Source organism: Amia ocellicauda, chromosome 7, assembly GCF_036373705.1.
Source record: "Amia ocellicauda isolate fAmiCal2 chromosome 7, fAmiCal2.hap1, whole genome shotgun sequence".
Taxonomy (NCBI): domain Eukaryota; kingdom Metazoa; phylum Chordata; class Actinopteri; order Amiiformes; family Amiidae; genus Amia; species Amia ocellicauda.
In genome coordinates this window covers 48,670,808-48,696,954 of record NC_089856.1, presented here as the reverse complement: position 1 = coordinate 48,696,954, position 26,147 = coordinate 48,670,808, and the positions used below count along the sequence as shown (strand labels likewise).

The 26,147-nt window shown below is 50.2% G+C and overlaps 1 protein-coding gene across 3 annotated transcripts in view; it reads right to left on the bottom strand.

Annotated features, from left to right (window-relative positions):
• Nucleotides 1-316: 316 nt before the first annotated feature.
• The window catches only part of plxnb3 (plexin B3), a 40,113-nt gene continuing 14,282 nt past the window's right edge, over nucleotides 317-26,147 (bottom strand). For all 3 annotated transcript variants that reach the window (XM_066710132.1, XM_066710133.1, XM_066710135.1), the window contains exons 2-36: nucleotides 21,701-23,080; nucleotides 19,526-19,705; nucleotides 19,219-19,347; nucleotides 18,986-19,086; nucleotides 18,657-18,789; nucleotides 18,296-18,455; nucleotides 17,964-18,072; nucleotides 17,556-17,664; nucleotides 16,446-16,571; nucleotides 16,192-16,314; nucleotides 16,023-16,116; nucleotides 15,652-15,818; nucleotides 15,400-15,551; nucleotides 15,187-15,292; nucleotides 14,543-14,679; nucleotides 14,207-14,383; nucleotides 12,957-13,107; nucleotides 12,424-12,654; nucleotides 12,106-12,264; nucleotides 11,547-11,695; nucleotides 11,100-11,200; nucleotides 8,886-9,103; nucleotides 8,390-8,568; nucleotides 8,015-8,081; nucleotides 7,762-7,908; nucleotides 7,500-7,659; nucleotides 7,020-7,123; nucleotides 6,323-6,410; nucleotides 4,815-4,981; nucleotides 4,475-4,635; nucleotides 3,358-3,505; nucleotides 3,190-3,254; nucleotides 2,949-3,024; nucleotides 2,757-2,831; nucleotides 317-2,655 (exon numbers count right to left, since the gene is read on the bottom strand). In XM_066710132.1, the coding sequence (XP_066566229.1) occupies nucleotides 2,551-2,655; nucleotides 2,757-2,831; nucleotides 2,949-3,024; nucleotides 3,190-3,254; nucleotides 3,358-3,505; nucleotides 4,475-4,635; nucleotides 4,815-4,981; nucleotides 6,323-6,410; nucleotides 7,020-7,123; nucleotides 7,500-7,659; nucleotides 7,762-7,908; nucleotides 8,015-8,081; nucleotides 8,390-8,568; nucleotides 8,886-9,103; nucleotides 11,100-11,200; nucleotides 11,547-11,695; nucleotides 12,106-12,264; nucleotides 12,424-12,654; nucleotides 12,957-13,107; nucleotides 14,207-14,383; nucleotides 14,543-14,679; nucleotides 15,187-15,292; nucleotides 15,400-15,551; nucleotides 15,652-15,818; nucleotides 16,023-16,116; nucleotides 16,192-16,314; nucleotides 16,446-16,571; nucleotides 17,556-17,664; nucleotides 17,964-18,072; nucleotides 18,296-18,455; nucleotides 18,657-18,789; nucleotides 18,986-19,086; nucleotides 19,219-19,347; nucleotides 19,526-19,705; nucleotides 21,701-23,065 (5,919 nt within the window). In that variant the 5' untranslated portion in view covers nucleotides 23,066-23,080 and the 3' untranslated portion in view covers nucleotides 317-2,550. The remainder of the gene's footprint in view (nucleotides 2,656-2,756; nucleotides 2,832-2,948; nucleotides 3,025-3,189; nucleotides 3,255-3,357; nucleotides 3,506-4,474; nucleotides 4,636-4,814; nucleotides 4,982-6,322; nucleotides 6,411-7,019; nucleotides 7,124-7,499; nucleotides 7,660-7,761; nucleotides 7,909-8,014; nucleotides 8,082-8,389; nucleotides 8,569-8,885; nucleotides 9,104-11,099; nucleotides 11,201-11,546; nucleotides 11,696-12,105; nucleotides 12,265-12,423; nucleotides 12,655-12,956; nucleotides 13,108-14,206; nucleotides 14,384-14,542; nucleotides 14,680-15,186; nucleotides 15,293-15,399; nucleotides 15,552-15,651; nucleotides 15,819-16,022; nucleotides 16,117-16,191; nucleotides 16,315-16,445; nucleotides 16,572-17,555; nucleotides 17,665-17,963; nucleotides 18,073-18,295; nucleotides 18,456-18,656; nucleotides 18,790-18,985; nucleotides 19,087-19,218; nucleotides 19,348-19,525; nucleotides 19,706-21,700; nucleotides 23,081-26,147) is intronic.

Sequence of the window (26,147 nt, the reverse complement as noted above, 5' to 3'; positions counted from 1 at the left end):
TACACACTGTGACTGACTGACTGACACGGACATGGACGGACAGACAGACACAGAGTCCCACGGGAGCCGCTGCTGCCCCCTGCAGTGAGTGGAGACCGGTGCATTACAGGCAGGGCAGCCATTAGCAACTCGGGGGGCAGAGGGCAGAGGGCAGGGGGTCACCAGCTGCCGTCACAGCAAGCGGGGATCTAGTCACACGGAGCAGCAGCTGTTCCTGACAGACAGACAGACAGACAGAGCGACACAGACAGCTGCAGTCTGCCACTCACACGCACAGACAAAATAAAAAAGAAGAAACACGAATCACTGCATTGCATTTTTCTTATTTAAATGGTTTATTTTTTCATGTTGTTTTCCACACTCGTTTTATTCCAAAGACACAGTGAATAAATACATCCAGGGAGACGGTAAGAGCATAATGCCAGTATTTACAGACAAGATAAAGACACGCACTCCCGCACTCGCACACAAACACGTACTCACTCACACTTGGAAAACTATACACAATGCAAAAGTAGGGGAGGGAGGCCTGGTCTCTGTACTGGGGACACTGGGACCAGAGTGGCGGTCTTAGTGGTTGGCCTGGGGGGACCTTAAACTACAGGTATGACTATAAATAGACGTGTGTGTGTGTGTGTGTGTATCATCTCTCCTTGTGCTGGTACAGAGATGGCAGCAACAGACAGCTGACAGTTCACATTGGGAGGGAGAATATATATATATATATATATATATATATATATATATATATATAAAGAGAGAAAGACAATACCTGCAGATTTTAAACAGGAAAATAAATAAATACTAATACAAATAAATACAAAATGATCATGATGATAATAATAATAATAATAATAATAATAATATGGATAAAGTGTCTGATAATATTTGTAACTGAACTGGGATATATGACCAGAGACTCGCATCGCACCCACGCTGCCCCCACACACCCTCACACTGACACACAGTACAGCGCACTAACCCTGGCACACAGGGCCCCAGACCAGAAGAGCACTACTGCACTGGGACCGGGGACAAGACTGCGGCTGGTGTGGAAACTTACAAAATAAATTACAAAAGCTCAAAATAAAATGTCTATACATATAATTTCAGATGTATGGATATTAGTGTGTGTGTAACAATTTAATACGATGATCTTCAGAAGCTGCAGACGAACTCCAGACAACTACAACTGCTAACCCCTACAGCACAGAAGCACTGCTGGACGCGTCACAAAGGATAAATGCATACATTAAAATACACAAATAAATATGGTTTTCAGAGCAAAAACAAAAACTGACTCCCCAGCACAGGGACACAGAGCCACCACGCACAGCAGGACACAGGCTTCCAGTTTTCTACATCAGCAGTTCGTGTCAGCCATCATCACAGTCCAGTGATTGCTGGCGAGAGCCACGGGGAGCTCCCTGCCAGTCTCTCACAGACCCTGGCACTCTCCCAGCACCCTCCCCCTCTCCCTCTCAGACAGAGCATCACTTTGGCTACTTGTGCTTCCAGTCTATTACTATTATTCTTATTCATGTGCACTGAGCCGGACACAAGGACTGACCATTGTCACTTTGTTTCGTCTCTTTTCTTTTTGCTTTTATTTGGTTTCAGATTTCGTCGCGTAATACGGTCCAGTGCGATTTGCTGCTTATTTGAATGACTTTCTTCAGTTGAATTTTCTGACAGACGGATGGGTTTCGCCACGGAGGGAGTTGCTTGTGCTTTTATAGAATCAGAAGGCACATTTGGCTTTTAGTATAAATAAGCGCTATTTACAGCAGTGGGGTACAATCTGGCAGTGACAGTGTGCAAGAGCTCCGAGCTCGGGCAGGGGGGGCGGAGGAGAGAGGAGGACACACAGGGCAGAGGTCAGAGGTCACAGTGCAGAGGAGCGGTGTCTGAACACTCAATACATGATCATCACTCAGTGGTGTATTCAGGTGTGTTGCTACACAGGATCCAGTGTGCAGGTGTAACAGTCAGTCAGTCAACTACTGTGTGTGTGACGGGTCTGTGTCCAGTGTTCACCGGTCAGAGGTTTACAGAGCAGCTGATTCTAGTGCTGTTATGTCAGTCAGTGAGGCATTGAGAGAACCCCCCCCAACACACACAACAGCCCCCGCACAGAACTCTGGGAACAGTCCACCACAAATCTGTGTGTGTCTGTGTGCATGTGTGTGCAGACAGCCCTCCCCACAGTCCGTTACACTTCAACAGCCCCGTGGCTGTGCGAATGAGTGCCGCGTCTCTGTGCCAGACTGAGCTGGGCTCCTGTCGTTTATGGGACGCCGAGTCACTGGACAGAGGGAAGCGCATCTCAGGCACACACATATATACAATCATGTTCACACATTAAAACTCCCAACCGAACTGGTGTGTGCGTCTACCGTAGTGTGGAGCGGTGCAGTGTAGAGTGTGTGTGTGTGTGTGTGTGTGTGTGTGTGTCAGAATGTGTCCCCCCCCTTCCCCCCCACAGTCAATCAGTCCGTTTGTAGGTTTGTCCATCCGACCCTTTGTCCTCCAAACGGGGTCACAGCGGGGTCAGAGGTCAGTGACCTTGTTCTCCACTAGGGCAGCGACCTGCTGCAGCCGATAGGCCAGCTGCATCTTCTGACTCCCAGGCTCCTCCTCCAGGGCCAAGATAATCTACACAGACAGAGAGGGAGGGAGAGAGTGTCAGTCAGCCAGTGCGTCAGTCAGCAAGTCAGCCAGTGTGTCAGTCATGCTGTCAGTGTGTCGGCGCTCACCTGGTCGTAATACTTGTTGATGTACTTGTAGAGCTCGTGGAGAGCCAGTGTGCTGTTCATCTCCGAAGCAAAGCTCTGAAATAATCAATTACCAACTGATAATCAATAATCTACTAACATTGAAGTCAATTCTGTCAACATTCTACAATATATATTTGACCCCTCTCAGCACACACACACACACTCACTCACCCCAGACAGCTCAGTCAGAGTGGAGTTCATCTCCTGGTAGCATCCTGACACTGTGCTGTGGATGTCACTGTAATACCTTGGGGGAGAGTGAGAGGGAGAGAGAGAGAGAGAGCATCATCTCTGTATTATAAATGCGTCTGCAACACAGACAGCAACAGGTCAGGCCAATACATTTAATTTTGAATATGAAGCCAAGCCGTCGTTTGAGACCCGGCGCCGAGCGGGTCGGTCGTGCCCTCACCTCTCCACCAGCTGCTTGTATCTCGGGATCTCTCGGGCGTACAGCAGCTTGTTCACTGGGGAGTCCTGCACACACGGAGGGACAGAGAGAAGTTACTATTGTCAGAGTTTATGACTGCATTAGAGGTGTGCGTGGTCTCTGTGGTCACGGCGGCGGGGCGGTACTGACCCGGCCCACTTTGTGCTCAGAGGTGGTGCAGGAGTCGATGAAGGTCTGCGCGATGACGGACAGCACGGCGTCCACGCTGTCCGGCACCTGGACGTCAAACACGAACTGCGGGTTCTTCAGGATGTTGACCCAGAACCGCAGGGGCAAGCTGGGGATGGAGAGAGCGGGAATACACGCAACACTGTCACATTTCAGTCAAAACTAAAATGACTAAAAATCAAAATGTACTTTAGTCGACGCTAATGACCATCTGTGTTAATCACATTTCAATAATAATGAATTACTTTATACAGAGTGCATTTGGTGGCAGGAGTGTATTGATTCTGCAGTTAGTCAGCCCTGAAACAAGCTGGACATAACCTTACTTTCTACATGTTATGAGGCAACTGGGGATGGAGTTGTGTTTTAAAAGTCACTTTATACTAATTTAAATTTAATTCAACAAGGAGAAGATCATAAAGAGACATTTACTTTTTTCAGGGCAAGTTTCAAAATGTATGTAAGGCTCAGAAGGTAGGAGCCTAAATATGGACGACAGAAAGCTTTAGAAATGAAGCCTCCAATCCCGGATCATGGTTTCTATTAACGTTTACGATTTCAAACCTTTTAATTGGAAAATCGCTTGCCAGGTAAAATGAAACATGCGCTGCTGGTTAACAGCGGACTTGCTAACAAGGTGCATTATCATCAAAAATGATCACACTTAAAGTATATATGTATCTTACAAAAACATATCTGGTACAATGCCTCAGCCAACGATTGTTAGTCTACATACACAGCTTAACTGCTGGCTGTGTTGCCTTTGAGTAAGTGTCTGGGGGTGTAAGTGTCTGGGTGGGGTTCTAGCCGTCTCTTCACGGTTGTGGTGTTTCTCTCACACTCGGTGCAGCACTTGTCTCCCGACACAGGGGCTCCGCAGGAGTTCAGATCAGATTCTTCATATTTAAAAACTACCACAGAGTTCAATGACCAACAAGACTACAATCATATTTTAGTTTTACTGCATTCCGTCATGTTCTCATCTCCGTCATCAAAAAACAAGTCGACGAGAGATATTTTCATCATAATTTTAGTAGACGAAAAAACAACACTGATACGCACACACACACGCACACACCTGTTGGTCTTCCAGATGTGGACGGTGTCGGGGTCCATGATGCCGTGGCGCTGGGCCAGTTCGTCCAGGAAGTCGAAGAAGAAGCGCACAGCGATGGGCACGGGGTGGCGGGCGCTCAGGATGGCCAGGAACACATCGTCCACGAACTTCTGCAACGTGCCCTGAGAGGGGGAGGAGGAGTATGCAGTGTTTTATATGAACTGTGGATATATGCAGTAGGCAGTATGGGTACCTTCATGGAGAGCAGGTGGGTCAGGAATATCTCGGGGATGGAGGGAGGGAGGGAAGGAGAGGAATAGAGAGGGAGGGAGAGTATGCAGTGAGTAGGCAGTACATTTACCTTCATGGACAGCAGGCGGGTCAGGTATATCTCGGGGATGGCCTTGGCGCGCTCCCTCTCCCTCACGCTGCTCTTGCGGTGTTTTGGCATCTCCGGCTCCTCGCTGGACTTCACCAGGTGCCACAGCCGCAGCCCCCCCTCCTCCTCACCCTCCAGCATGGGGGTCTCTGTTGGGAAAAAACATCTTCAATGACAATCACACCAGGCACCAGGGTTGTGTTGAATACGGTACGTATCAATTATTGATTATGCTGCACTCCTGTGAGGTGTGTAATTAATAATAACAATGTTATGATGCATGTAATGACACTCATGTGAGCCCTGTCAAAAAAACATGAAACGACACCCTGGGAGGGAGTGACGGAGTGAGAGAGAGAGAGAGTAGGGCTGTTTCTAGCCTTCTGGGGGCCCCTTAACTGTTGCCCACTTGGCCCAACATCAAACTAACAACACAGGCTTAAGCCAACCATGTTGTAAACGTGTATATAAGCACACACGTGTGTGAACAAACATACAGTGTGCAAATATACATGTCCAGACTTAAGAGGAAGCTGTCAGCAGCAACATCATCTAATTAACAGAAGTCTGGAGCAGCACAATTGCTATGATACTTGTCCACTAGTTGGCACTGTATGGAAATGTAATACAATAAAAACTGACAAGGAAACCAAAATCTATTAAAAGCATATATATATATATATATTAGGTGGTCTGGGCTGAGCTCCTGATGAGGTTACACCTGCATTAGAGCGTCATGGACACAGCATGTTGTGAATTAGAAATGTTTTTCTCCAGTTCCCACATTCCAGTAATAACCTGCCTGTTCAATTCTAGCCTCAATTCATTATATTGTGAAATAATCAAGTAGACCTGCATTTCCCATCCCATGGTTTACGATAACTCACGTTTAGTGGTTTACACATTTGTGCCCCAGACTCGGTCATGGCTGACTCATCTTTATTACACACTGTGCAGGTTTAAATAAGTCTATGCAGACCAAGCCACAAATGCCAAATGTGAGCCAGCCTGACCAGCGCTGCTGCGGACCCAAGCAGAGATTCATACTGAGGCAAAAAAAAAAAAAGAGTTGAACAAACCTCTTGAAGATCCTATTCAAGGTCAAACTAGCAGTAGATGCAACATTTGTATGCTTTTTTTGCTCCAGACTGGTCTGTTCTCAGTCTTCTTTCTAACAATATAATTTGGTCGCGTCGCAATCCTAAAACCCAGTTTTTGTTCTGGTCTGACACACCCATGCCGTTAGGAAACGGACGCTTCACAGCTGCAGATCGATGGCAGGTTTTAGACGATGTTTGAGTCCATGATGCCCTGGGCAAGACTCGCTCATTAACAAAACTTTTAAATTACAGAAAATAATTGAAAATATATTCAATTTATTTATTTTTGCTAGGGGGTCCCCTAGTGGCTGCGGGCCCTATGTCGCTTAGAAACGGCTCTGTGGGAGAGTGAGGGAGTGAGAGAATGAGAGTGAGGGAGTGAGTGCGTACTCTCTCCGGTCTGGAACACCTGGCTGACTCCCTGCTGGACCGGCGGCTGAGAGCGAGGGATCAGGGCCACAGTCGCCCCGTCGGGAACCTGCAGGGAGGGAGAGAGCGAATAAGTGAGGTGCATGAAAACACAGAACATAATAAAATGTGTAGGCAGTGTGTGTGGAGACGGTGTAGGGAGCAAGTGTGTTGTGTGTGTGTGGAGGCAGCGTGTGTGTGTGGGGGCAGCGTGTGTGCATGTCTGTGTGGGGGCACCGTGTGTGTGTGTATCTGTGTGTCTGTCTGTGTGTGTAGCGTGTGTGTGTGTGTGTGTGTGTGGGGGCAGCGTGTCGGTGTGTGTGTGGGGGAAGCGTGTGTGTGTGGGTGTGTGTGTATCTGTGTGTCTGTCTGTGTGTGTAGCGTGTGTGTGTGTGTGTGTGGGGGCAGCGTGTCGGTGTGTGTGTGGGGGAAGCGTGTCTGGGTGTGTGTGGGGGAAGCGTGTCTGGGTGTGTGTGGGGGAAGCGTGTCTGGGTGTGTGTGGGGGAAGCGTGTCTGGGTGTGTGTGGGGGAAGCGTGTCTGGGTGTGTGTGGGGGAAGCGTGTCTGGGTGTGTGGGGGAAGCGTGTCTGGGTGTGTGTGGGGGAAGCGTGTCTGGGTGTGTGTGGGGGAAGCGTGTCTGGGTGTGTGTGTGTGTGTGTGTGGGGGCAGCGCCGCTGTACCTTGTAGTGCTGCAGGGTGTTGAGTCGCTTCCAGCGGCCCTGTACCACCGCGGTGACGTCATCATCAGACAGGGTCAGGTGACCCGCCTGCCCCGAGCGCCACTCTGTCAACACAGACACACAGTCACTCCTCTCATTCCTTTCATCCCTCCATCACCATCACTTCAGACACACCATCCAATCACCATGTCATTTAGCAGTTCATCCCCACGTGGCTGAGCTGAGCTGCTCGCTCTCCCAGGGCAGGTGCTGCTGCTCGCTGTGACTTCAGCACCTCCTGTCTGCACTAGTGAGCCAGTGCAATAAAGGTCCTGTGTTTTATATGAACTGTGGATATTCTCCTGTGCTCCTGTTATTTTAAATTTGTATTTATATTGTTTGATATGTAATTTGATACTATATTATTGCACTTTAGAATTGCTCTTATATTCTGGATAAGGAATAACAATAATCATGCCGTGTTCCCCCCCGGTCTCGTACCCAGGTCGAGGGAGTCTGCGCTGGGCCGGTGGGAGAAGGGCGCACCCCTGTACACCTGGTCCAGGATCTTGTCCTTCACCTGGGTGATGGTGTCCGTATCCAGCACCCGCACTGGACTGGGCTGCACCTCCGAGCCGCTCTTCAGCAGCACGGTCAGAGTCTGAGAGAGAGAGAGAGAGAGAGAGAGAGAGAGAATAAGGTAGTTAGTATGTATTGAGAATGCCGTGTGGTCAGTGTGGCGTGGTCAGCGCAGTCCTCTCACCATGGCGCAGTAGTCGATGTCCTCTCGCAGCAGGTGGCTGTCGTTGAGTGTGCGCTTGGCCTTGCCGGTCACTGCGTCCACCGGGCCCTTGTCCACCTGGTACTTGATAGCGCGATACAGCATGTACAGGGGCTCCCCAGCCACCTCCTACACACCGAGAGAGAGAGGACCCGTCACAGGGACTGACAAGCAGTGCAGACAGACAGACGCACCCACAGAGCACACATATACACAGTGAGACAGATACACGTACCCTGAGGAAGGAGTACAGACAGATGGACATCCAGTTGGTCAGCATCTTCTCCACCACAGTCTCTGTCCTGAGGGACAGAAAAAGGGAAGGGTGTCATACCAACAGTCAAGTGCAGAGCAGTGTATGGTATAGCACAGTGTATAGAGCAGCACAGTGTGTCCTACAGCACAGTGTCTCTCCGTTTTTTGCAGTGTATCCTACAGCACAGTGTCTCAGTTTGTCACAGTGTGTCCTGTGTTGCAGTGTGCCTCAGCGTTTCCAAAGTGTGTCCTAGAGCGCAGTACGTCTGTGTGTCCTACAGCGCAGCGTGTCCTACAGCACAGTGTCTCTCAGTTTGTTGCAGTGTGTCTCAGTGCGTCACAGGGCGTCCCCCACCTGCGCAGCATGAGTTTGGGGTTCTTGGCGACGTACTGCTCAGCCAGGTCCCCCAGCAGCCCCTTCATGACGTCGGTGTAGTACTCCAGCTTGTCGTGCAGCGCCAGCGTGAGCAGAGAGGCCAGGCAGCCACGGTCGCGCTGGGAGAAGCCCTGCTGGTTCTCCAGGGTGTGGATGAACTGCAGAGAGAGAGAGGGAGACGTTGACACAAATACACAGATGCGCATGGACATACGTCCCGGCATCAACAGTAACTCAGTGACTTCCACACAGACATCCCAATACCACCACCCCCCCCCCCCCCCCCACACACCCCAATACCCCCACACTAAGACCACGATACCCCCCACACAGCCCCCAACACACCCACACTAAGTACCCACCCACTCACCCCAAACCCCCACCCCCCACACACACACACCCACCCACCCCAAAATCCCCCCACACACACTGCCCAATACCCCCACAATAATACCCCCCCAGGCCCCGCCCTCACTGTGACGAGGAAGGTGCGGTTGTTGAGCAGAGCGCAGAGCTGAGTCAGGCCCTGCTCCACGGTGGCCCTGCGGCCCTCGGGCAGCTCCAGACGCCGGCTCAGCGCCCCCCCCTGCTGGCCGGGGAAGAAGACACGCTCGGCGTAGACGCGGTACTCCAGGAATGGGATCCCAGGGCCGCCCAGGTCACTGTTCAGATCCATCATCTCCGTCATCAGGTCTGAGGGAGAGAGTCCACAGTGATATCACAGGGCAGTGTGGTAGACTGTGCTCTAACACAGTGACAGGGCAGTGTGGTAGACCAGTGGTTCCCAAACTGGGGGGCGCATGACCCATTATGGGGGGGCGCAGGGAAATAGCCAAATGTGTAAAAAGTCAAGACAAGACAAGAAATCCACGAGGGGATCTGACAACTGTTGATTGCCATGCCGCTGAAATCGCATTGGATAAACTGATCTCTTTTGCATTATTGGATTCTTCCATATCCTGGCCAATCAGAAGAGAGGATTGTCAGCAGCAGTGTCTGTGAAAACGCTAATTGGTAGTTTCAGATCAAAATACGCAGCAGTTTATATAAGGTGATTATTACAGTAAAATAAATGCATCAGAATAACTTGCAGCTCCAAAATGTCATCGAGTGGGAAACAAGCTCGCCAGGACTCTCTGCAGCAATATTTTGGAAACGCATCAACAAAAAATACAATAAATGTGAAATAATGTGACAATTTTTGCAATTGCAAGAAGTCCTGAACTTTATTTTAAAATACTCATCTAACACAACAATTTTATTACATAAATTCGGAAACATACCTGTGCGTTCAAGTTCCAGTGAAAACAAAATGTATAGCAATAGCTGGCTGTGTGTGTTTTAATAATATTTGTTTGTTGCTCCTCTTTCCTTTTCTGTCATTGCTAGTTTCACAGAATGGTGTTTGGCTTTTAGGAGGGTTAACATACCAGCAGTAGATTTGTGGTATATTAATTGCACTGCACATATTATACACTTAACAGTGTTTTAATTTACTTTGTCAAAGAGGAAGCCATTGGTTGCGTTCTTGTAGCACCGCAGATTTCCACAGATCTGCGCAGATCTGCAGAACTGCACCGATCCTATTGGCGGGGTCGCGCAGATCTGTCATTGTCAGCCAATCACAGACAAGAAATTACAAATCCCACCCTCCCGTAAATCTTCATTACAGCTACATAGAGAGCCAATCAACCACACAGGCTTTAAAATAAAATAATAATAATTATTATTTTATTATTATTATTATTATTATAACTATCGAATGTTAGATTCACTTGTCGATAGTGGCCATCTTTAACGAATAGTTGAATTTTCGACTATTCGGTCTCATCCTTAATATATATATCTCCTATATATTAAAAAACTAGTAAAATTGTATAAAATAGAAAGAGCGATACTGTCACGCTGCGCGGGGCTCGGCAACAGGGGACCCAATTGCAGTGTGTGATCGAGGGATGGTCAGACAGGCTTGGGTCGGGTGTTGGCAGATCAGGGCAATACAGGGCTAGGCACAGACGTGGTCGTGGTCACGGGCAGGAGGTCATGGAAACAAGGAAATCCAAGGCACGAGGAGACAAGGCTACACGGAGAGGGCACAAGGAGAATGCTCAGGATTGCAGGGTGAACTGACAAAACTTTGCCACGACTGAGGGAAGTGAGGGTATTATAAGGGGAACAGGAAACTAGGTAGGGAGGTGCAGGGCGAATGGGAACAGAGGGTGGAAGCATGAGTGCACAAGGGTGATGAGGAATGTAAATGGGATGATTGAAAGCTGGTAGAAGTGAAAGGAAAAGCAAGGAAATGGCAGCCTCTAGCGGGGATAGTGACCATGACAGTTACTGTATCTTCTGTAACTATGATTCAGGCTCATCTGTACTAGATGGAGTAAGACTAGGTCCATGCTTAAAGAGATTCCAATGTAAATGGCAAAATAAAATTGTGAAAAGTGAAATGCAAACACATTTTAAAGTATATTAATCCTTGGTAAACATTACAGCTTTCAAAGAAAATAAATGTTAATATAAATATGAACGTGTGTGACATGGTGGGGGGGCGCGAGCTGTGACCCAAATGTTTTTTGGGGGGGCGCAACCCAGACAGTTTGGGAACCACTGTGGTAGACTGTGCTCTAACACAGGGACTGGGCAGTGCGGTATACTGTGCAATATGACAGGGTGTATATATTACCGGTGAACTCTTTCCTGCACTGGTCTCCCACATTGATCTCCAGAGTCTCCAGCTGAACCAGAACCTTCTTATAGTCTCTCATGGCCTGTTTACTCTTCCTCCTGCAGGGAGAGGGGGAGAGAAAGAGAAGGAACCATTGTTTTAAAATCCTCTGCACACTTCTACTGTCTCTCTCTCTCTCACAAGGTATCAGCATCTCTGTCAATTTCCAAGTGCTTAACTGGCATGACCAGTATTGCGTATTGCCAAAGAAAAAGAGACGATGTTTCAGATGCATATACAAACATACATGTACAGACACATAAATGAATAAATGTAAACAATGACAGAGAAATAATAACACTAACAATAATACAATGAACATCAGTATCATAAACACCGCCCGTGTACAGGACTGTCCCGTGTGTCCGTGTCTCGTGGCCCGGGGGTGACTGGACTGGTACTGACCTGTACATGAGAATGACGATCAAAACCACCAGGACCACTATGGCTGTCCCCCCCGCCAGCCCAGCCTGAGCGGCCAGAGGGAAGGGAGAGGGGGTGTCGCTGTCATACTGCACGAAGCCCAGAGAGAACTGCAACCGGCCCATCACCACCTGACAGACACACAGACAGACGTGGTGGAAGAAAGAGTTGGAGATTTAACGGAGAGTTGGACAAAAAGACAAACGGACAGATCACAGACAGTGTGCAGTGCACAGTACAGTAAAGACAGACAGACACACACAGAGTAACACACTACAGTACAGACGCACACACAGTCCAGTCCAGACAGAGACAGACACACACACAGTCCAGTCCAGACAGACAGAGACAGACGCACACACAGTCCAGTACAATCACACACTACAGTACAGACATACACACTACAGTACGAGACAGACGCACACACAGTCCAGTCCAGTTAGACAGATGCACACACAGTCCAATACAGAGTCACACACTACAGGACAGACGCACACAGTCCAGTCCAGACAGACACGCACAATGGAGTGGGGGGACTCACCGTGAGTGCGGGCAGGCTGTCCATGCCATCGGGGCTGGGCTCGGTCGGGGGGGGTTCGCAGTACAGGCGAGTGTCGTCCAGAGTCTTCACCTCGCACTCCTCCTGCCCCACCCGAGCGATCACTTCCTCCCGGGTCATGGCCAGGGTGAGCCCAGAGCCCTGGAAACAAGCACAGCGGGGGGTCAACATTGTGTCACACGATGAACATCCATAGCGCACACGCATCTCCCTGTGCGTTTGTGCGTCTTTGCACCTGTGTCTCTGCGTGTCTCTCTCCCCCACTGTAACTCTACCCACCCACCCTCTCTCTCTCTTTACCTCCACAGCGATGACCCCCCCGGCTTTGAAGCGGTAGGGCTGCGAGAGGGAGTTGAGATTCAGGGGGATCAGCTGGGGGTTGGGGTGGTAGGTGAAGGGGCCCCCGGCCACGCTCTCGAAATCCACGCGCACGTTGTCCAGCTGGAACCACAACCCTGTGACCTCCGACCTCTCGTCCACGGGGGGTGACGGGCAGGTCATGCGATCGGAGGAAAGGACTTCACAGGTCTCCTGGGTACCACGGAGAGAGAGAGTCGGGATTTTAAATTGAGAGGCAGAGAGGGGTTGGAGGATGGAAAGAGGGGGAGAGTGGGATAGAAGAGAAACAGAGTGAGACAGAGAAAGGGTACAGGGGGAAACAGAGGGCCGGAGAGGAGGACAGGGAGGACAGGGAGAGAGCAACAGCAAAAAGGAGAGAGAAATGAGGATGGAGGAAGAAAGAGGGAAGGGTGGTAGAGAGAGAGGAGAGAAAAAGGGAACAGAGAAAGCCAGTTAATAGTTGTCTATGAAAGCAGCCTGTCGAGTCCCTGTACCTGCCGAGTGCTGGCGTTCCTGCCGGCTGATTGGCTGAGACGCTTCCCTCTTCGACCCCGCCCCGCTTCTGCTGTCTTTGTCTGCACCACAATAATTGGCTTCTGCACCACGTCCAGGCCCCGCCCCTTCACCATGATGACACGCCCACCGCTGAAATAAAGTATAAAGTATCATACACTACCATTCAAAAGTTTGGGGACACTTAGAAATGTCTTGTTTTCCATGAAAACATACATGAAATGAGTTTGAATAGGAAATATTGCAAAATGAATAGGAAAAACAGTCATTGACAAGGTTATAAATAATGATTAATAATTGAAATAATTGTGTCCTTCAAACTTTCCTTTCGTCAAACAATCCTCCATTTACAGCATTACAGCTTTGCAGACCTTTGGCATTTTAGTTGTCAATTTGTTAAGGTAATCTGAAGAGATTTCACCCCATGCTTCCTGAAGCACCTCCCACAAATTGGATAGGCACTTCTTCCATACCATACAGTCAAACTGCTCCCACAACAGCTCAGTAGGTTTGAGATCCGGTGACTGTGCTGGCCACTCCATTATAGACAGAATACCAGCTGATTGCTTCTTCCCTAAATAGTTCTTGCATAGTTTGGAGCTGTGCTTTGGGTCATTGTCCTGTTTAGGAGGAAATTGGCTCCAATCAAGCGCCGTCCACAGGGTATGGCATGGTGTTGCAAAATGGAGTGATAGCCTTCCTTCTTCAAGATCCCTTTTACCCTGTACAAATCTCCCAAAGCAGTCCCAGACCATCACATTGCCTCCACCATGCTTGACAGATGGCGTCAGGCACTCCTCCAGCATCTTTTCATTTGGTCTGCGTCTCATGAATGTTCTTCTCTGTTTGTTGCTTCTTTAAATCATGTGTTTTCAGTTCAGTTTTCAGCTGTGCTAATTGCAAAAGGATTTTCTAATGATCAATTAGCCTTTAAAATTAACACAGGACTGATGGTTGCTGATTATGGGCCTCTGTACGCCTATGTAGATATTCCATTACAAATCAGCTGTGTCTGGCTACAATAGTCATTTACAACATTAGCAATGTCTACACCTTATTTCTGACCAATTTGATATTATTTTAATGGACAAAAAATGTGCTTTTCTTTTAAAAACAAGGACACTTCTAAGTGACCCCGAACTTTCAAACGGTAGTGTATATATAAAGACTACTATACTGTACTGTACTGTATAGTGTAGTTTGGTATAGGGCCCACACTGAAGGGACTCACGCGCAGAAGCTGGCCGCAGGGTTGGCCTCAGTGATGACTGGATCCTCCACGAAGTGGAATTCTCCATCTCCCAGGATCCTCTCTGCCTGGCCGAACAGCACCCGGACTTGCACCCCTGCGGTCTGATTGGCTGGGCTGGTGCGGCAGACCAACTGCGTGTCGCTGACCTCGCCCTCTCTGGAAAATGCAACAGAGGTCAGGGGTCAGGAGTCAGGGCGAGAACTAGCTAATTAATTTAAATTACACAACTAACAATATGATCAGGAAACTACAGTCGAGTGACACTGCTGCCCCCGTGTGTCTTTCACATGTATAACTCTACATGCTTGTACATACATGACGCAGGGCGTGTTGCCGGTGTAGACGGCCAGGTTCTCCCTGCGGCCCGTGTGCAGTTTGGAGCCATGCAGCGTGAGGGTTGACCCCCCCGCCAGAGGCCCCCGCATCGGAGACACCCCGCTGAGCTGAGGGTCCTGGGAGAGAGGGAGGGACAGTAAGAGGGAGAGGGAGAGGGGGACACAGATCTCCCTCTCCAGGGAGACGCACTGTGAACAAGCTTCACGCACACTGCCCGTCCTGCTGGCGAGGGACACAGCGGCCCAGTGTACAGTGCCTGCCACAGATGGGGGGCAGTGAGCTCCTTCCATAGGGGCTCAGAGGGAGAGGAGATATCCACCAATACAGCTGAAAATACTATGTATTTGCATCTATTCATTTTCCATTACAGCTTTTCTCCAGTTCTGTTCCTCTAGAACAACAAATGGGCATCTATTTCATGTTTTGTTTGTTTTGTTTTGATTATTCCCTTCATGCATGATTACTATTCCTGTGTCTATACATAATTTGAATGTCCTTTTGTAAAGGCTTTGGCAACATCACATATAACACAGCAATAAGGCACCTTAAACTGAACTGTAAGGCAGGGAAACAGAGAGAGGGAGAGAGGGAGGGATCGAGAGAGAGGGAGGGTGCTGTGGTACCTGGTAGGTGAAACTCTGTGTGGACTGGCCAGGTTCTCCATCCCCCACCTTCACTGTCACTGGGCCCTGACGCTCCCCAGCGCTGTGCTGCAACTCACACACCACCCTGCAACACACACACAAACCTCATTAACATGGTACACAAGTGTTTGTAGAGTTACAGCACAGTGGCAGAGAAAAGGTTAATACAGCTCAGTGCTGCGGCCCCTGTACCTGGTGGAGATGAGGTAAGCCTGGGGCAGGGGTACGCAGCCCACCCCAGCCACGGTCACTCCAGCCTGGATGTCCTGGAAGCGCTGACCCAGGTTGGAGCCCTGGATGGTGATGGAGATACCCCCCTCCACCGGGCCTGTCTGGGGCTCGATCTGACACAGAGGGAGAGAGAGAGAGGGCGGAGAGATTAAAATAGAATCAGGGAAATGGAAGGACAAATTGACTGACTGGGGGTGAAGTGGGGTTGGGTACCTGTGTGACGTGGGGGGCGGGGCAGGTGTCCTGGGGGGCGCTGGTGCAGGCCTTGTGGTAGAGACAGCTGGGGGAGGCCCCCCCACACCACACACAGCCGAACTGATCTGACACAGCCTGGCACTGACTGCAGTCTGTCTGACCCACCGCACAGTCGTACAGACGCACTGAGAGAGTGGAGAGAGGAGAGTGTACAATATTTTATTAAAACAAAAACATTATTGTAACAGACTTTAAAATGACCATGGCCAGGTCTTTATCAATTGACCTGGATAAAATAAAATAGAGTAAAAATATGTATAATATATACTGAACTCAGAGTGAGTGAGCGAGAGCGAGAGTGAGTATTAGAGAGAGAGAGAGAGTCTCACAGTGCAGCTGCGGGGGGGAGTCTATGCGATGGCTCTGTCCTCTCTGGAGATACACTGGTGCCCAATACTCCATCTCACGGACCGACAACTGGAACTGAGAGAGAGAAAGATTAATAGCATGCAGATGTGTGTGTGAGAGTGAGAGTGTGTGTGTGTGTGTGTCCCCTACCTGCTCAGTCTGACAGGTGACAGTGTTTGTGTGTGGGTTGTTGTCATTGGGCTCCAGTCTGGCAGGTAGAGTCAGAGCTCCGCCCTCCAGCTCCACCACACACCGGTACCCAGCGTCCGCGCCCTGAGAGACACGAGCACACAAGGGACAGGGAGACACGTCAAACACAGGAACAGTCCCTTTCTCTCTCCACCTCCGTCCCGCCCTCTCCCTCCACCTCCATCCCTCCCTCGCTCCTTCTCCACACCTCTCACCTCATACAGTTGCAGATTTCTCCCCAGCAGGACCAGCTGGACTGGGAACCCGACCGGAACCAGAGCAGCACTGAGGAGAGCCGACACACAGGGACACCAGCCTGGGCCGCGGGGCTCCCCCTCCGACTAAGAGAGACACGGACAGAGGGAGGGAGACAGACGGAGAGAGGGAGGGGGAGAGAGAGAGACTTGATGGTATTATAACACAAGGTGGTTCCACAGAGCTGAGCCCAGTCCACCGGCCCTCCGAGGGAGTGGGTCCAAAGGGTATAGCTATGAAGGGTTAATGGCTGTTAATCTGAGTGTGTGCGTGTCTGTGTGCGATTGGGTTTGTGTGTGTGCATGTGTGTGAGTGAGTGGGGAGGTATTTTAATTCCTACCTCTATCTGTAACGGCATATAATCCAAGAGGTCAAAGGGCACAAAGCCATCCTCGGCAAATGAGGAGGCAGAACTGCTGCTGTCCCCCACCCCTTCCTGCTCCCAAACCCTCCAATCAGAGGCTGCCTGCTCTGCCACACCAATGGCCAGTTCGGGGTTTTCATCTGCGAGCTGCAACGCAATTGGCTGCTGGAACGGAGCAACGGGGGAGCTATCGGAGGTCGGATTGGTGGAGACCAGGGAGTGGCCGGGGCCATGAGGTGCAGGATAGTGGGGATTGGTCGAGGGGGAGACAGTGGGTGTGGCTACAGGGCTGTTAGTTGCTAGTGAGGGGTTTAATGCATTGGGACTGAACTACGGAGCGAACAATGGCATTATTAATATTATAATATTATTATTAATGATTAATAATGATGTTATTGGATGGGTTTAAGAAAGAGAGGGATACTTGTTTACAGAAGTGTCACCAGTATGTAGTGCAGTGTGCATAGTACAGTACAGTGTGTGTAGCAGAGTCTATAGTTCTGTGCAGTGTTATAGTGTACTGGAGTGCAGTTCAGCATAGTGCTGTGTAGTATTGTTCAGTACAGTATAGTACAGCGTGGTGCAGTCCTGTATAGTACAGTTCAGTATACTATAGTAACATGCAGTTGTGTACAGTGCAGTGCAGTACCACGCAGTTATGTGCAGTGCTGTAAAGGGCAGTACTGTGTGCAGAGGTCAGACTCACCTGGGCATTGTATATGAGGTGCTGTCCCGGGCAGCTCTCTCTGTGGGTGCACCTGTGCTCCAGCAGACACCAGTGACACCCCCACTGGCTGCTCACACATGCCACACATCTGTACAACGCAAAGCAACACAACACCGTCAACAACCACCATCTCCATCAGTCACAATGACTGGAAGAATAATACAAAGAACTAGAATAGCATTAACATTGAAAATATCACAATAGCACCTGAAGAATATGTCATTTTAAATACAGAACAACAACAACAAAAAAAAAATTAATAGAATAAGTTTGCCTGGGAAAAGTTGTCTGCTGAGTAATTAAAATAAATAAATAAATAAAATAAACATACACATACACACACACACGATAATATAAAAGTAATGCAGTGACAGAGGGGGGTCTCACGGGGAGGTGCTGTTGAGCTGGGCTGTGGCTCCGCAGTCGTAGAAGGTGAGAGGGGAACTGGCCAGGGTGACCTCTCTGAACAGCACCCGCACGATGACCGACACGTGGTCTGAACAGTGCAGCACACAGACAAACAGAGACAGAGGTTGACAGTTAATACATATACTTTGCATATTGTAAAATAGCTCAACAGCAAACAGACAGGGACAGAGAGAGGGGGCGGGTTATACAGGCATACACTGTGACAGAGAAGTGGAGTTAAACCCAGATTTTGCATCTTCACACACATCGCAATAAGCCTAGGAGAAAGTGAGAGAGAGAGAGGACAGTACCTTTCCCCGGCTCACTAGGGGGGAGGTGTTCTGGTGCAGGTGATTGACAGCTGACCGTGTTCCCTGTGACGATGGCAGGCTCGGCGGGGAGGGTCCCGAAAGCGCAGGAGAGAGACTCCGCCTCCGAGAGAGAAGGCAAACCTGGAACTGAGAGAGACACCTGAGAGAGAGAGACACAGAGAGAGGAATAGAGTGAGGAGAAGGAGGGAGAGACGGGTTTAATCCGCACTGTATAGGAGAGAGAGAAAGAGAGAGAATGACAATGACACAGGTGGAGAGATAACTAACTCTCTTCCTATTCTATCAAATTCACCATCTTTACTTTAACAATGGGTTCCAAGCCTGATGGGGCCACACCCACCTGAGTTGGCTCCTCTCGGCTCTGATTGGCTGGGGTGATGGTCTCCACTGCAATGCACTGGTTTCCGCGGTCATAGCTCCACTGCCAGTGATTGGGCCGCTGGTGGAGCGAGCAATCCAGCTTCCTGGAACACCTGGTGAGGAAGCAGCCAATCAGAAGAGAACAGACTGCACTCATAACAAGCAGCTGTCTGTCCGTCTGCAGGGTCTGTCAGCCAGTGTGCTTGTCTGAGTGTCTGTTAGAGTGCCTGGTCTGGCTGGCTGTCAGTGTGTCGCTGTCCGTCAGCATCTGCCCATGTTTTTGTGTCCAACTCTGAGTGCGTGTGTTACCTGCCCTCTAGGACACACCAGCCGCAGTAGGGGTCTCTGGCAGAGAGACAGGAAGGACAGTCAGTGTGTTGGGAACACAGAGACACCGGCACCTTGGACACCTGAGACAGAGGAGGCAAGGGGAGGAGAGGGATTATTTTGGATTCAGCAAAGTATTGTGAAAGCCTCGCTACTGTTTCAATATCACAAAAAAACACCACCTCCACCACCGCAGCAATAATAACCGTCCGCACCTTGGTGTTGGTCATGACATAGACGCTCTCTCTCTCTCTGTCCAGCAGCAGGTCGGCACTGACCGCAGAACCCGAGTCCACCGGCACACTGTCATATACCTCTCCCTCCCCACCCGACCCCACCAACACCTGGGAGAGAGGGAGCAGGAGAGAGGGGGAGGAATGTTATTATATGTTACTGATCAAGAAACACAATCCCAGTCATTTTGGATAAAGACCTCATGAATCATAATAACAATGGTGGAAACAACAGTGATCTGGACCGGTCCATTCTCCCAGGACAGAGAGGGGTGGTCAGTGTGTGTACCTTGTGTAGCTGGCCCTGGCTGTCCCCCAGCAGTGCGATAGTGTGCCCTGCCTCAGTCGTCGTCACAACAGCGGAGAGCTGCGCTTCCATGGTGACGACAGGCGTGGCCCGGAGGGGGCGCACGCTCGCGATGGGGGAGGGGGTGTGCTCCCCGCCACATGGGTACTCCTTCAGCGACTCCTGAGAGAGGGGGAGGGAGGGAGATTGCGGAGTGAGCAACAAGAGCCAGAACTGTGAACTCTGAACTGTAATCATGACAGTGGACCGCCCTCCCCCACCAGTCTGTTCACACAAACCACGCACAGCATCCTCCCCCTCCCACTCACATTCAAAATGCGCTTTATTGGCACAAGTTCACACCAGTAATCCCAAAGCACTGACAGAATAAATACAATGGCAAAAGTAACAAATTAAATAGCTTTACTGATTTTATTAGTGTGCAGCTATGACATGTGTGCACAGACATCTACAGGGCTGCTGTGCTGATTGGTGGTGAGGAAACATGGTTGTGTCTCTCCCTCCCCCTCTCTCTCTCTCTGAGGACACCTGCACTTTATTTTGGGAGATGGAAGCAATTAAAAGAGCGGTCTAATTAAGCAAATAAAGAGCACCAATTAAAGCCTCAGTTAAGTGAGGGAGAGATCAGCGGGGGGGGGGGGGGGGGGGGGGAGCAGAGATGCTGAGGGGTGCAGTGACTGGCCATGGCCAGCAGGGGGAGGCGAATCCTCACCATCAGATCAGCACACTGCGCCTGCCAAGGGCTCACGTATTTATAGTAGAGTACAAACAGAGAGAGAGAGAGAGAGAGAAAGAAAAAGAGAGAGAAACAGGGCCAAAAGAGAGCATGAAATCAATAGAGAACGAGAGGAGAGAAAGAAGGGACAAAGTAGGAGAGAAAGAGAGTGTGTGTGTGCTGTGTACACATGCAATCGTGTAGGCTGGACTGTTGTGTGTGTGGGAATGACCCGGCAGCATCGGACATGCCTGCGGTGAGGGCAGCATCAGCCCGGCAGCCCCGGCACCGCGCTGCTCTGCACAGAGACTGCCTCGTCACGCCAATTAGCATGGTGGTGAATTTGAATTGAAATTTGAATATGAGAGAGAGAGAGACAGAGAGAAATAGGGAAAATCAGGGAGGAGAAGGAAGACAGAGGGGGAAGAGAGGATCACACTGCATAAAATATAATAAATAACGTAAGATAAAACACTGAAACTGAAGAGCTCAGTTACTACTAACTTACAAGTGGAAGGTAACAGCAAAGAGTAGAGCACCAAAACACTATACATAGTACCATACAGTGCAAACTACAGTGCAGTGCAATGCCACCGTGCACACTACAGTGCAGTACAATCCCACCGTGCACACTACAGTGCAGTGCAGTGCAGTACAATGCCACCGTGCACACTACATTGCAGTACAATGTCACCATGCACACTACAGTGCAGTACCACACAGGCACACAGTGCAGGGCAGCACCATACAGACACACAGTGTAGCAGAGCCCAGCGCAGTGAGTGTAGCTGTGAGCCGAAACCGCGAGGCTGGGGACTGTGATCTCTGAACCCACAATGAGCACAGGGTCGGCACCGCGGGAATTACAGCAGCGGTGCTCAAGATTGGGGTCAGAGAGAGAGAGAGAGTGGGAAGGATGGATGGACAGATAAATAAATAAATCGGTAAGTAAAGTCAGACATCTGGTGAGATGCTGCGGATTAGTTAACCCTCGGCCTGGATTATAATTAATACACAGATACAGAACAGCCACTGAAAGCACAGCGTCGTACATCTGACTGCCTGATTGGCTGACTGAGGCACTGACTGACTGACCACCTCACTAATACTCTGGCTGTCACACTGGCAGACAAAAGATGATCTGAGAGTCTAGTTCGGACACAAATTGTTTTTATTATTTTTCTCCAGGGTCGGAAATTGAGCTAAAAATCTCACGGGACTGGGGAGGACAGGGTTCGAGGTGAGAGAGGTGCCCCCCCCCCATGTGGAGCAGCTGGAGTTAATCCTGGTGTCAGAGCCAGATGCTGTCACCACAGACTCTCACTGCGTAGCCAGGGCCAGAACTAATCTGTCAGGCAGGGCTTAACACACATTTACTCTTCCACACTCCCTCCCTCACTGCCTCCCTGCCTGTGTGTGTGGACGAGGCGTGGCAGCGGTACCTGTGGCAGGCGCAGGCACTGGGACGACACCTCGTACTCGATGTAGGCCTCCTCCTCGCCCTCGGGGCCCCGGCCCTCCTGGCTGTAGCACAACAGCTGCGCACGGTTCAGCGCCGCGTCCAGGTCAGGCAGTGGGTACGCACAGAGGGCGGAGGTGGGCGCGGGGCTGGGGGGGGGAGAGGCGTTGGCCAGCACCACAAACAGAGTGGGGGGGTCCAGGCGGGTGTCCAGGGAAGCGGCTCGAGCCAGACTGAAGCCCCCAATGTCACCTCCTCCATCTCTATCCTTGCCCGCTGTCGGATCCTCCTCGGCCCCCGCCGCCCCCTCGCAGGACAAGGGCAGCTCCACGTAGGAGTAGAAGCCGGGGTCCCCCCCGCCGCACACCCGTGCCACGTAGCTGCGCTGCTCGCGGGCCCCCCGCACGTTGCGCCGCGTGAACACGAAGTAGGCATGACCTGCATGGCCCAGGGCCGCCACGAAGCGGGGGCTGTACTCTGAGGGGCTGCCCACCACCAGCTTGCCCAGATCCTCATGCGAGAAGGCGGGGGCGGGCAGGCTGGGGCTGGGGGCCAGGCGGCGCGTGGTGAGGGGGGGGATGCCGCCGGGACCCTTAGCGGTGTAGCCGCGGCCCACCAGCAGCAGCAGAGAGCCGTCCTCCTCCCCGGCAAGGATCCCCTCATCCTCCTGTCCCCTGCCTCGCCGCCGCGCACCCCTGCCCCACCCCCTCTCCACCAGGACAGCCACGGTGGCCACCCGGGGGTCGTTGGCCGCCACATACTGCGTGTCCACCGGGTTGGCCGTGTGGTACAGCACCTCGGACACGTTGCGCAGCGCACGCTTCTCGCAGATGCCCTGCAGGACAGTGCCGCACACAATCAGGCAGCCCTCGCCCCCCCCAGCCCGCTCCAGTAGCAGCAGCTGGTTGGCGCAGTCCGTCTCACTGGCTTGGGGGCAGTTTTGGGAGCCGATGGGGGGCAGGCAGTCCGGGCTGTCCAGGTGCGGGCCGGTGCTGCCCCAGGACAGTAAGACGAGCTCAGGGGAGAGGTGGAAGAGGTAGTTGACGGCCCCCACGTACAGCTGCCCTGACACCGCATCCAGGAGGAGGTGGTTGAGGCGGGCGGAGTGGGGCGATTCGAAGACCACCAGCGCCGGGGCAGTGGCCGTGCCGATGATGGTTCTAGCCGCGGAGGGGTCGATCTCCTTGGGGGCAGCTGCGCAGGGCCGCACCGGGGCGAGGGGCAGAGGGCCGAGGAGCAGGAGCAGGAGGGGAAGGAGTTGGGGCAGTAGCCTCGGGGGAGGGAGCAGGATTGCCGGCCGCAGGCACCAGGGGGGGAGCTGGAGCCGCAGGGGCGCCAGGGCTGGCATGGCACCCTGTCCCTACTGGAGAGAGAGGAGAGAGACACAGTCAGTTGGCTATTGAAAATGGAAACACCTGGAAAGAAAATTTTGAAAAATTATACAAAACAATACCACAAAATGATCAAACACTAAACCAAAATATTATTAATGACAAACTAAAACATATGGAATTGTCAATTAAAGAATCAGAAGCCGGAACTAAAGGAGAAAATGCAGGCCCTCCTGAACAGAACAGCCAGCGGGGCAGAGATGCTGAGATGCTGAAGCACAGCAGCCCTGAGCTGCAGGAGCCCTGCTCAAACTCCTTCACATCACTCTAAAGGTGGGACATTTCCCTGACATCTGCAATCAAGGATTAATTTCCCCGATATATAAAGATGTAGACAAATTTGATCCCAACAACTACCAGGGCATCTGTGTGAGCAGCAACCTGGGGAAGGAGTTCTGCAGTATCATTAACGCCCGGATACTGGCCTTCCTCACCACACAGTATCCTGAGTCAGAGTCAGACTGGCTTCCTCCCAAAATACTGCACATCCGACCATATTAACACCCTACACACCCTCATAGACAAACATGTAAATACAGATACAAAGAAAATGTGCTTGTTTTATAGATTTTAAGAAAGCATTTGACTCAATTTGGCATGAAGGATTATTTTACAAACATATTCAGAGTGGTGTAGGTGATAAAGTATACAACGTCATCAAGTCTATTTATACAGATAATAAATGCTTGGTTAAAATTGGCAATAAAAGATCACCATTTTTCTCACAAGGGCGGAGAGTGAGGCAGGGCTGCAGACTGAGCCCAACACTGTTCAACATCTACATCAATGAGTTGCCACAGTGTCGAGCAGTCTGATGCTCCTGGCCTCACCCTGCATGACACTGAAGTTAAATTCGCCTGGCCCTGCTAGAGCAGCACTGTCAGTCCTGGGCCCTGGCAGTAAACATGAATAAAACCAGAGTCATGATATTCCAGAAGAAAGCCATATCTCAGGAAACAAATACCGCTTCACCCTCGGCAAAAACACATTGGAACACGGCACAGACTACACCTATCTAGGCCTGAAAATAAGTGTGTCGGGGAGTTTCAACCTAGCAGTGAATGCAGTAAAAGAAAAAGCATGGTGGGCATTGTATGCTAGTAAGAGAAACATCAATATAAAGAACCCAATTAAAATGTGACTAAAATGTTTAAAAGTGTCTTACAATCCACTGCCTGTATGGCAGTGAGGTGTGGGCTCCGCTCACAGAGCAGGATTCACAACAAGGGGAAAACACCCAACAGAAGCCCTGCACACAGTTCTGCAAAAGTGTCCTGCAAATACAAAGGAAAACTCCAAACAATGCATGCAGGGCTGAATTAGGACAATGCCCACTACTGATTCATATCCAAAAAAGAGCCATGACATTTATCTAAAAAATAGTAATATCAACTCTTACCACCATAAAGCCATGCAATACCAAGAGCAGAGCCAAGAGAAGAGTCCTGAGCCAGCTGGTCCTGAGGCTCACTACACAAACCCACTGAAAGCAGTACAGCAACACAGACAACCAGAGTCAACCACATTACAGCACAACACACACAGCCACTGGGAAATAAACTGGAATGCTATCGGGCCCTAAAAAGACAGTTCCCGCCGGCACAATACCCGACCCGGGTGAGAGACTAGAACCAGAGACCGACTTTAACAAGGTACAGGCTCAGTGAGCACAGTCTGGCCATCGGGACCGGCCGGCACAGGCAGACATGGCTGCCCAGAGGAGCGCCTGTGTGTCCTCTCAATCAGGTGGAGACAGAGCTACAGATTTTCACGCACAACCATTTCTAGGGTTTACAAAGAATGGTGTGAAAAGGGAAAAACATCCAGTATGCGGCAGTCCTGTGGGCGAAAATGCCTTGTTGATGCTAGAGGTCAGAGGAGAATGGGCCGACTGATTCAAGCTGATAGAAGAGCAACTTTGACTGAAATAACCACTCGTTACAACCGAGGTATGCAGCAAAGCATTTGTGAAGCCACAACACGTACAACCTTGAGGCGGATGGGCTACAACAGCAGAAGACCCCACCGGGTTCCACTCATCTCCACTACAAATAGGAAAAAGAGGCTACAATTTGCACAAGCTCACCAAAATTGGACAGTTGAAGACTGGAAAAATGTTGCCTGGTCTGATGAGTCTCGATTTCTGTTGAGACATTCAGATGGTAGAGTCAGAATTTGGCGTAAACAGAATGAGAACATGGATCCATCATGCCTTGTTACCACTGTGCAGGCTGGTGGTGGTGGTGTAATGGTGTGGGGGATGTTTTCTTGGCACACTTTAGGCCCCTTAGTGCCAATTGGGCATCGTTTAAATGCCACGGCCTACCTGAGCATTGTTTCTGACCATGTCCATCCCTTTATGACCACCATGTACCCATCCTCTGATGGCTACTTCCAGCAGGATAATGCACCATGTCACAAAGGTCGAATCATTTCAAATTGGTTTCTTGAACATGACAATGAGTTCACTGTACTAAACTGGCCCCCACAGTCACCAGATCTCAACCCAATAGAGCATCTTTGGGATGTGGTGGAACGGGAGCTTCGTGCCCTGGATGTGCATCCCACAAATCTCCATCAACTGCAAGATGCTATCCTATCAATATGGGCCAACATTTCTAAAGAATGCTTTCAGCACCTTGTTGAATCAATGCCACGTAGAATTAAGGCAGTTCTGAAGGCGAAAGGGGGTCAAACACAGTATTAGTATGGTGTTCCTAATAATCCTTTAGGTGAGTGTGTATATATATACACACACACACATATATATATACACAAACACATCTATATATTAATTCAATATACTATATATGTTATAATGTGGTATATGTATATGTGATGTTTTCGTATATTCTATTTCTTGTATTTACTTCTGTTTATGTTAATTATTGATAGAATGTTCTATCATTGCTTTGGCAATATTGTCTCAAGCAGTCATGCCAATAAAGCTCCACAAATTGAAAAATTATATAGTAAAGGATTAAGGCACTAAAAGAGCAAAGACAGTATGTGTCATTTAATTGAATGCTGTTGCAAAAC